This window comes from Coccomyxa subellipsoidea (genome assembly GCF_000258705.1).
Source record: "Coccomyxa subellipsoidea C-169, whole genome shotgun sequence".
NCBI lineage: Eukaryota > Viridiplantae > Chlorophyta > Trebouxiophyceae > Coccomyxaceae > Coccomyxa > Coccomyxa subellipsoidea.
The window spans coordinates 1,286,138-1,296,817 of NW_005178025.1; the positions used below are offsets into that span (position 1 = coordinate 1,286,138).

General features: G+C 54.4%; 2 protein-coding genes across 2 annotated transcripts; both read right to left on the reverse strand.

Moving 5' to 3' along the window:
- Positions 1 to 258: 258 nt before the first annotated feature.
- COCSUDRAFT_44606 (hypothetical protein) lies at positions 259 to 3,020 on the reverse strand (the record flags this gene model as incomplete). Its single annotated transcript, XM_005644282.1, has 8 exons — positions 259 to 321; positions 740 to 856; positions 1,069 to 1,236; positions 1,455 to 1,511; positions 1,643 to 1,732; positions 1,957 to 2,105; positions 2,265 to 2,511; positions 2,877 to 3,020. 8 exons carry the CDS (start codon positions 3,018 to 3,020, stop codon positions 259 to 261), a joined length of 1,035 nt encoding a protein of 344 aa, XP_005644339.1.
- A 577-nt stretch (positions 3,021 to 3,597) lies between these two features.
- Positions 3,598 to 10,189, reverse strand: COCSUDRAFT_67803 (hypothetical protein). Its single transcript, XM_005644283.1, has 12 exons — positions 10,044 to 10,189; positions 9,027 to 9,420; positions 8,407 to 8,841; positions 8,079 to 8,225; positions 7,699 to 7,809; positions 7,298 to 7,450; positions 6,859 to 6,996; positions 6,558 to 6,653; positions 6,055 to 6,294; positions 5,565 to 5,702; positions 4,881 to 5,103; positions 3,598 to 4,547 (listed from the first exon to the last, which is right to left on the reverse strand). The coding sequence occupies exons 2-12, from the start codon at positions 9,246 to 9,248 to the stop codon at positions 4,468 to 4,470; spliced, it is 1,983 nt and encodes a 660-aa protein (XP_005644340.1). The 5' UTR covers positions 9,249 to 9,420; positions 10,044 to 10,189; the 3' UTR covers positions 3,598 to 4,467.
- Positions 10,190 to 10,680: the final 491 nt, after the last annotated feature.

Consider the following 10,680-nt stretch of genomic DNA (forward strand, 5'->3'; position numbering starts at 1 on the left):
CAGTGGTGGTTTTGAAACCGGTATGAAAATGCCCAAGGTGGGCCAAAAAGAGTCCCTTCTCTTCTCAGCCCTCCTCAATGACAAGCCAAGCCGTCCAGTGCGGAGAAAAATAGGATTGGACCTAATTTTTGAGCAGACTGGCCAGCCTCCTTCGGCTGAGCAGGTTCTCAAGGGGCTGGCGACCCCAGCAGACATCCCAGGAGTCGCTGAAAGAGTCCCACACCTTGGCTGACAGCTCGCGCCTGCCCTGCGCCTGCGCTAGGGCGCTACGATCGCGGCTGTCTGGTGCCGCAGCGCATGCAGCCCGGCCGCTGCCGTGACCTGCGCCAACACTCATATTTGAATCTCTGTAACGGCCACGGGGTGGCCTGGTCCCATAACCGGTGAGATGTTCCAGTTACCGCTATATATAGCAGGTCGGAACCTAATAATCACCTAAATTCACCCTTTTGGGTCAAGGAGTAGGATCAAGGGGTCCGGTGAGGGCCGGGATGCGATCCCGGGGGTCACCGGTGCAGGGGGTACGGATCCAGGAATGGTCCGTAACAATCTCCTATGACTCATTTAGAAATGACTCACAAACCTAAGCGTTATATTGAGAGTGTCAGCCATGGATTATGGGAAGGATCTGGATTCTGGTTACTTTAGGGATGACAACATTCATGTGGTTCAGGGGCTTCAATGTTCCAAGCCAGGTTCCGTGGTTGGTTTTAAAGATGGAGATAGAGGGAGGTCAGACCTGCGCTCCGGCAGTGCGCTGGCGCAGCCCGGCCGCCGCGGCTGCCAGCAGCGTGCGGCCCTGCTGCAGCGCGTGCGCCGCTGTGTCTCGGCCCCCCTCTAGCTTCCCGGTGATGGCCTGCGGACCCGCCATGTTCCACACCTCAATCCCCACGTGTCATTCATTTGGAGTTGTGACCACTCGAGCATAACATGAAGGAAAGGGCGGATTCAGATTTCGTTCAAGTCAAAGAAAACCGTGAAGAGACGCAAGCTTGGTGGTCTTTGAAGCAGGAGAAGGACTGCAGCAAGCATGTTTGCAGAGGGTGACGAGTAAAAGTAAAGACCCACAAAGTATGCGATGGTGAGGAGTGCGCCAAGCAGGAGCAGGAGAAGCAGCCGCCCTGCTTGGCGCCCCCCGTTTCCCTGCTTCGGCTCTGCTGCGCCGCCCCCCGCTGAGTCCACCTTCAGGTGCTCCAGCAGATGCACCCTGTACTTTGCGTACGATTCCTTCATGCCCTGCATAAAGGCAACCCATCCGAATGTCAACACCATTGACATTCACTCCTGGTCATGACCAGCAGATCAACTCAAATTACATCCGGGGCTCGCACAGTATGATGCACAGTGGACTGTCAGATGATAGAGCGCATGCATGCGCATTGACAGTCGCAGATGTTTCTAGGTCAGGCAGAGAACAACTTGGCAATCACAGGCCCAGTCTTCTGGGTGCTCACCTCCATTGATGCTCGCTTGACCACGCCTTTGACCAGGCATGTGCCTGTGAAGACCACCTGGACACCACAGCATTATGCATGATTTGAAGCCAGTTTTAGACTAAACCTTTCACCGCCATTTTACGTTGACAGCAGAGAAACCCAAGATTCCACATTTATGCCTGGAGCGTTCAAGTGAGTATGCAGACCTCGCAGGAGATCTTGAGCTGGGTGCGCTTGCCATCTATGCTCCTGGCCAGCCATCGCAGGTGCGAATGGAAAGTATTGCCATACGGGACCTGCACACTTCCTTCATTATCAGAGAAACATTCCAAACCTCAACCACCAAACTGTGCCTGACTTGTTTGTAGGCACATCACAAGGAGGACAAAAGAGGACAGGGTGTGATTCCACAGGAATGTCATGACTCGCTAGACTCGCTGCCACATAACAAGCAGTCCAACGGCAATGTGCTAGACATATGCCTTTGAGATAAAGGGAAGGTGCCAATGGAAATGCTCACCTTTGGCGTTTGGACTGTGACATCCACTTGCCAGCCGGAGCCAGGGTGCATGGTGCAGCTGTGGGTCTCTATGCACTGCGCCTCCTTGGGACCAATCATCTGCTTCTTGAAGGAAGTGATGTACTTGACCCTCCTCTCTGCCCCACCATCTGCCCACACACCACAGATACCATCGCTGTCACTCATCCGCTCTGCTGGGTCGTACATTGCCTTGAAGTCATCGCCGAAGCTGCACTTTTCTGCATGCCTATGGAAATTACCTCTTGGCTTGAACTGTACAAGAGCAACGCAGGCAAGAGCGCGCGCACCCTTTGTCATGTGCCAACGGCCCACTTTGAGTTCCCTGTGCTTGTTCAGCTTCTGCACGCTGCTCTGGAACTCTGGGTCAGCCATCACGAGGCGCCAGAGGTCGTGTTCGCCAATGGGCAGTGTCTCGTCCAGCACCACAGTGGACAGAGGCTCAGCAAGGTCCTCTGTTGCCCTGCTTCCTGACCTCTGTTTCGACTGGGATGGCCAAGGGTCATCGATATCCCGTTCTGCGGCCTCCTCGCCCACCTGTGATGTCAAGGCGTAGCTTCAATCTACAAGCCTTGACCCTTGCAAGTCCAAGTCAGCAACTTGTCCATAAATATGGCGTTTCATTGCTGGTGACTTGACTTCACTGCGACAGAATGATACATCTTGGCATGTCACAGGACAGCTGAAAAGTCAATCGAAAGCCTCTGCAGGACAGCGAGAAACATCCTATGGCAGGTGCCAGTCAAATAATAAATTTTGAAAAAGCCTTATAGTTGGCAGTACTTGCCACATCAGTACAACAAAGATGATTCCTTTTGCACGGGGTCTAGTTTGGGGTCAGGTCAGCTTGCTGACAGACCATACGCGATCTTCCTAGTTCCTAGTAATAGATGTAGCCTTACCTCGTCCGCTCCGGCGTTTCCGTCATCATCGATGCCCTGCTGCCGGTTCCTTCGCCTTTTTCTTAGCTTCAGGACAATTACAGCCGCCACAGCACCTCCAACAATGGGAGAAGCACCCAGACCTAACGCTAAAAGGCCCCGCATGGCCTGCCGAGTGTCTCTCTCGCGCAGATTGCATCCAAGGAAACCCATGCTGCCCACTTGGGCTATCTCTGCCCTGTCCTACATCTAAATGGCGGTTGAGGTAGCCTCGCCATTTGGACGATTGATGAGGAGAAAGGGTGCCCGGGCAACGGTTTCTGCCTGTGGATTCGGGAGCGCGGCGTTCCATGAGGAGATTATACTCTTCCTGTCATTTTTTTCTTGGACTGGATGCCTTCGTTTTTTTTGGCAGACATATAGCAGTTTTATTAAAGGCAAGATGCATCATATGATAGTTCACTGCGATGAAGATCATTCATCAACCTGGCAGTCATGACCCGGTAATGGTCACTGTGGTGTTTCCTAGACAGGCCTTCACTTTCAGATTATGCAACTTGAAAAGAATTCGAAATTTGCCCATAATGTTTGAGCATGGGAAATTGTGTTGGTGCATTTTATTCAATGCTTTCAATGTCTAGGTGGAGTTCCGTGGGATACAAAAGGAGTATTTGTCAATGCACTGTCCACATGCCACATGCATAATTCAGTGGTTTCACTTGACTGGCCAGCAAAGTAGGTTATTGTGCCACGTTTCCAAAAGTTTCCCACATTCGCCCCAGATCATCACCACAAACTTCAGAATCCCATGATGCTGCTGAACCAGATACGCAGGATATGCAACAGCTGTGGGTAGCAAGCATTAACCCGCCTTTATGATTACACCTGTGTAACTCCCTGTGTTCACACAATTGCCGCAATCAATTGGGTTCATCAAATCTATAGACTTGCATCTAGTCCAGGCACGGAAGAAGAGCTGCCAAAGCATGACACTTTCCTCTCAACTAGAGGAAGTCCTGTCACATATGCAGCAAGCCCTGTGCACTGCACTGCTTGAAGGCCTGCTATTCTAAGAGACTTGGCGAAGTGCAGGCACCATTAGGATCCTCAGAGTCAATGCACCCCTCCTCATGTGCACCTATTGCATCTGGTGAAGTGTTCAAAGCTACATGCGTCCCGCTCAATTAGTTTTGAGGCCGTCTCCCAGAGGTGGACAACAGCAAAGGCACAATGCGGATGGCAGAAACCTCCCATACATGCATTTGCTTTGTACATGCGCCTCTCTATGCCAGAACATAAGAGCAATACATTTCACGTGTGCCAAAAGCATAGCGCCTTGAAGTGTGCACCTGTCTTTGGGCAAACCCCAAACGCTCACCTCATATTTAGGATCCTTGCATCCCGTTGCCAGCGTCACCTTTTTTTGTGAAAAGAAAATAAATAAAACAGCAGAGCGTGAGGCCCGCTGGCAATTTATGTGTGTCAAATGGATATTCCTCTCGAGGGTAAAAGCTCCCTGAGAGGCCCCTTGCCAAAAGAGCAGCAGCTTTCCCTGCCTTAAATCTACAGCTGCAGAACGTTTCCAGGCTTCGTTCTTCCTCATGCAATATCATCATGTGTTGCTGCCAAAGGCCTTCATATCCAGCACCTCTGCCAGCCCTGGAGCAGACCCATCTGCCATCTGCACAGTTCCTGCACCATGCGCATGTACCACACCGTCAGCTACATACCACATGTCTCTGGCCTTCTCTGGCCTCTCACGGCCTCTGACACGGCTGCACGGTGTCATTCCTGTACCTGACCCAAGGAGGACAAACACTTGTGAAAGATCCACGGGGCAGCGCATTGCCACAGAGTAACAACAACCATCACGTCAGAAAGCCAGAACACTACACAGTTATACGCGCTTATAGCAGAATGCACCACCATAATGTGCTTCGCCTGTGCTGCACAGGCAAAGAAGTTCCCCGCCTCGACGGCCCTTCTCTGTGGGTACTACGAGGTAACAGCGGCACAGCGGCGCACCGTCTTGCAGGCTGGCGAGCTCGGGCATGAGGAGGCAGTTGAAGGGGGAGGTCTGGTGGGAGGCCCCCGCATGGGCGGCCCCCTTTGCCTGCGCCTCGTAGCTGCGCTTGACATCCGCCATCTCACTGGCGGAGGCTGCCAGCAGGTTGCACATGGCCAGCACGTCCGGCGTCCAGGGGAAGGCCAGCAGCTCACACTTGGCCTGCTGCAGCGGCGTCGCCACCTGCACCAGCCCCATCTTGTCACACCAAAGGTACAGCTCCAGTACAAGGCGATTCTACTTAGCCTCTAGGAGCAATGTTACAGCTCTAGAAGCCTCAATACGGTAGGCTGGACTAGCAATGCGACTATGCCGCCTCCTGAGACACGAGGTGAAGCTCATGCGCGTATTGCAGCTTTAGCGTATTGCAAAATTATCTTTCTGATCCTATTTTGGAGGCGGCTCTGTTCTACATTACAGTATTTAATGTGTTTTCATGCTGCTCGTGAGCAAGCATAGCACGCCTGCTGCACGGATGGGAACAAGACTTTGAAGGGCACTGGGGAATTGCCTGCCAATCTCCCTTCAAGGTCTTGATCACTGTGGTGCAGCAGGCGGCTGTAGGAGGGAGTGCACACCTGTCGGAGGGAGCTGCAGCGTGCATGGACCTGAGGCTGGTCAATACAGGGTGGCAAGGGGCGGACCTGCCAAAAGGCGAGGAGGAAGTCGGTGCAGAGGAAGTGTTCGCGGTTGACGTTGCGCTGCAGCCGCTCGGCCGCCGCACTCGCGTTGAGGTAGCCAGCGTTCTGCTGCCGCCCCTCCTCCATCGACGGCACCGCCCCCTGGCATCATTGCACCATGCAACCCTCAGCAACAATCCCCTGACAACACTGAACCTGCTGCTGTGTCCTGGGACACATGCTGACATCCCCAAAGGCACACAGGCAGCGCTGCATTGCGTCGAATAGGTGCATGCCACTTGCCAGGTGAGTTCAAGGCTGCGCAAGGGCATCAGGCAGGACCCATCCAAGAGAGATGCAGCGGGATATCTACCATAACGCAGGCCAGGGCTGTCCCTCAGCATCCCTGCTTTGCATGTCTTGTGATAGACTGCCCCAGCAAGAGATCAAGGTGGTGCATAAGAGTCCAAATGAGGACATATTTGGGAGGGGGCAGGTGGGGCGGGGGCCGCACCTGGAGCATGGAGATGATGAGGGTGCGCTCCTGAATGATCTCCATCATCTGAGCGAGCAGGTAGGTGCGTGCGGCCAGCAGCCGCTCCTTCTGCTCCTCGCTCAGCTGCAGCGCCATCACGATCGACTGCCACTTGGCCAGCCGCGGCGCGTCCGATGCCCCGCTCGCCTCGTTCAGCATCGCGTACTGCATGTGGATCAGCTGCGGCCGGCTCTTCCACGTCTGAAACTCGCTCGCGTTCTGCATTGTCAGCACGACACACATCAGCGCTGCATTTTTCAAGATTTGTCGAAGCAGACGCTTCTTGATGTGATGTTAGCAAGATGAGGAATGCACTCATAAGCTTCGCAACCAATGCATACAGATCGGCAGCGCACTCCCCTCTATTGCCAATTGGAAAATTGTCCGCCACTCTAAAATAACAAGACACAAGGCAGAGTGTCAGGCATGTTACTGCAGGACTCCCGCAGATATAGGGCAGCAAATAAGGAAAGTGGGAGCACCTTGAGGGCGAGCAGCTCCACCAACTCGGCGTGCGCTGGGCTGTCGGGGTCCTCGGCCCCCTGCTCAAACAGCCTGGACAGCATGCTGTGGTACATCTGCACGCACCCACAAAGCACTATTACTCACACCGATTGCACTCCTCCCCTGTCCCATCCGCTGCCATGCCAGTCCAGGGGTTCATCATGAGCTGCCTTTCACCTTCAGATTGGAGTCCTGACTGATAAGAGAACATAGTCTCTGTGAAAAGACATGCAGCCACATCCTCATGCAGCCGTTACAGGATGAGAAAAGCAAGCCCACCTCGACGTTCTTGGCAATGTCCTTGAAGGTCATGTCGCGGGCCTGCTCCCAGGTGAAGGTCTCCCCGCGCACTTTGCTCACAAACATTGACAGGCTCTCAAAGTACGGCGCATCGTCCTTGGTCTCCTCCCCTTGCCCCTGACAAAGGTGAAATTTCCTCATGTCAGCTCCCCCGTCTACAAAGCAAGGGAATGCCACCATCTGCCTATGGCATGCCAACCCTCAAAACCAACCAAAAACATTCTATGGTATTTTTAGGACCAGGTCACCCCTACACACCGATTCTGTATTAAGGTAGAGCTCAGGGATTAATTGAAGCCACAAAAATACACACCAGCATGCAAAAGTTGTGCGCCGGCACCAGATCAAAGCCATGCATCCAAATGTAACGCATGTATAATGCAAGAAATAATTGATCTGAGTCTGCAGGATGTGTCACCTGCGGGGAGGGCGAGGGTGCGGCTTCTTTGGCGCGGAGGGCGGAGGCTTCCAGCTGGCGGTTGCGCACCTCCAGCTCCAGCTTGGCGCGCTCCAGGGCCATCACCTGCCGGCTCAGCTCTCGCACCTGCGCCTCCGAATCCTCCAACTTCGCCTGCGCCACAGCAAAACCATTCAAACTGTTTATTTCAAAAGAGCCAGGACCCTAGAAACATGAAGCTTCGCCGCTGCCACCAATCCGCACACCGGAGCGCAAGATCAGTTTTGCGGTGCGATACATGCTGCAAAAAGAGCCGCATTCTGTTTTAGCTTAATCTCAATAGACTTGCATGCCATCGGCACTTGTGGGGAAAAATGGTGCGGATGATGAGTGGGCAGGGGAGAAGGGAATTTGGGGCGCACCCGTTGGCGGGCGCGGAACTTGCGCTGGTTGCGTCGGTTCTTCTCCTGGATGCGCCGCAGCCGCAGCTCCTCTGTGTCAAGCTCCGCCGCATCCTGCGCCACCGGCCGCCCCTGCAGCGCCACAACCAGCCTATTCACCCTCCGCTCATCAGCTCTGCTCCACCATGACATTTCCAGAAGCAACAAAATAGATCGCGTAGTAGGTAAACGGAGAGTCTGGCTTTGTGCTGCAGTCAAAAGCCAAGAGTTACAATGAGCGGGTTGAGAGGTCGTGGTCACCCCATTAGCTTTTGAAAGGGCGTGGTGATGAAATCAGTAGGTAGGTACACAGTACAGCGAGTTGAAAGCGATTTGATGAGCGGGTGGGGTGAATGTGGCACCTGGTGCTCGGCGTGGCTGTCGTTGCTCTCCCCAGAGAAGCACGCCGGAGCCTCAGCGTCGTCCCGGCCACTCATGGTTGAGTCGTTGGTCGATCTGGCGCGCGCCGCATTCCCTCCCAGGCTCCTCGGCACCGGCGAGGCTGGCACCTGCGCCATATACATCACCCTCAGCAACACTACCTCCTGACTGGCAGGCTGTGTCCTCTGACGCCTTCAAAGGAATACATCATTTGCACTTCAACAAACTTAGGAACGTCGCTTTGTGTTGATCCTCGTCGAAATAAATGGAGTCCCCTGCTCAAGAAGGGGCCATGTAAAAGCAACACACCTGTGCCGAATGGCTGTCTCCGCCCTTGCTGGAGGGGGAGGGCAGGGGGGGCATGCCACTGACGCCGCCGCCGTCCCTGGAGCCACCGGCCTGCGCGGGGTTGGAGCGGGGGTGGGCGGCAAAGGGCGACTGGTAGATGCTCGACTGGCCGCCCTTGGCGCCGTTTGGCGGCGGCTGCGGCGGGAACAGGTGAGCGAAGCTGTTCGACAGGCCCGTCGGAGGGCGGCCGCCGCTGCTGCTACCGCTTGGGCCGGCGCCGGCCGACGCGCCGCCGCCGCCACCGGTGCCGGCTGATGCGCCCTCCGCGGCGCTGGGCTGCTGCGGGGACGGCGGCGGCAGCGAGGCCTGCCCCGGCAGCTTGCTCTGCGAGCGCAGCGCCTCTAACACTGCGTTGGCCCACTCCCGACGCGAGTCCGCGTTCTGCGCCGCACCCGCCTGCGCGCAGTCCCGTTTTCAGCAATAATTCACTTTCTCTCGCGGTACAAACTCCTTATGCCGATTTTCATCTAAAATTAGCTCTGGAGCCCATAGTGCACCTGAAGTATCTTGCATTAGGGCAACCTGAGCTTGCAATGTGCATGTATCAATGCGTAGATCTAAAGGCAGGGTGAGGGCAGCACCTGGCCGGCGTGCAGCTGCAGCAGGTGGTGCATGGCGGCTGCGTTGGCGGCCTGCAGCGCGCTGGGGTCTCCCAGCTGTGCCTCGGCGGCGGCAAGCGCGGCGGAGGCGGCCGAGGGCAGCAGCGAGCCCAGCATGCTGAAGGTTGACTCGTCCTCTTGCAGCAGCGCTGCCACTGTCCGCTCATCCAACGAGAAGGATAGTGACGGGTTCATGGCCTGCATGGGGCGCCTGGTACGCGCCCTTTGCTAGCGTTGCAGTCTCCTCACTGTCTGTAGTGTCCTGCCTACTTGCTCTCCCTGCTCCCTGAACGAGCCCAAGCTGGCAGCATCTTTGCACGTTTGTTTCCTGGTCCTTGATGATCAAAGCTGAAGAACTACCTTACACGTCGGCTACCTGTGGCATCACATCAGAATCGATCATTTTTTGGCCCCCCCCACAAATGGACCACAAAATAGACACGTTTCCTCCGTGGGCTCTATTGTACGAAATAATGCATCAGCAGCAGCTTTTCACTTTCCACAAAGTACAGAAGCATAGTAACGCGACAACCTAGATTCTCTGTGGGCAGGCAGCAGAGGAGCCCAGCCAGCACCTCTGGCTCAAGATCCCCAAGGGTTACTTGTTCGCGTGAACAAAAGTTGGAACCATCACAATCAAAACTTTTCGAATTACGCTGCATGCTTTGTCTCATAAAACTAGGACCGTAATTCAAGGAAAGCAATTACTGCATCGACAGGCGCCAGGATTCGCCCAGTGCATTCCGACTACTAGCGCTGACGGTGACAAGAAAGGACGCTTATTGATAGGGTGGCCCTTCCAATACCATCAAAGCACACTATCTCGCATAAACCCAATGCAGCAATTTTTGCCTCGCAATTCTTCTAACCGGGTTTCCTGCCAGCCTGGTGAACCCGAATCTAGCGACGGAGCTTGAAGCCGCGACTTCTTGGGTCGTTCCGACCGTACGCTTCCTTCAAAAATCCACCAATATAAGACTACGTATATCGATCGCTCACCGATTAAAACCCGAGTCTTGACGTGGGTACAGGTTGCACATTTCGATGAGTCCCTCCGTGGGGAAGACCGACCCGCTAAGTTGCAGCAGCAGCTTGAAATGCGTCACCCTCTTTATTATATTGCTAGATGTACTCATCCGTCTGGGTCACCAGTCTATGGCCCGCCAGGTCGATGGACTTACTGTTTCGTGATCTTCATCACCCACCTGACTGAGAGCTCGGAGCTGAACCAGAAGTTGTGTGCGCTCACGTGAGAGGTTCGGCCCCAAGACCCCTGATGAAGGTTAATACGTTGATGGAGAGAAAGGGTTCTATTTCTGGGGTAGCATCCGAGACAGTGTGATCGGGGTATTACCTCCTTGGAGACGTCGACGTGTAAATAACAAATATACGAACACGTCGTGACTCTTGTTCTCTCAAGCATGGCATTCTGTTCACAGATCTTGCAGCAATGATTAAGCACCATCCTATCATGAGATGATCTTTCTTTTAAATTGCGCCTCAACACGCTTTATTTGGGAATGAATCCCTCTGTACAAGTAAGATCCATCGGGAGAGGTTTCAGTACGCAATCCTAGCTCATAATGATGGAGGCATGCCTGGCAGATCGATATCCTCCTGTGCACGCTGGACTAGA

Excerpts from the sequence above, each read along its gene's own strand:
- COCSUDRAFT_67803 (XM_005644283.1), bottom strand. The coding sequence starts at position 9,248 with ATGCAGGCCATGAACCCGTCACTATCCTTCTCGTTGGATGAGCGGACA. Across the intron at positions 8,842-9,026 it reads TGCAGCTGCACGCCGGCCAG|GCGGGTGCGGCGCAGAACGC; the intron begins GTGCTGCCCTCA and ends GACTGCGCGCAG. Across the intron at positions 7,810-8,078 it reads ACAGCCACGCCGAGCACCAG|GGGCGGCCGGTGGCGCAGGA; the intron begins GTGCCACATTCA and ends GTGGCGCTGCAG.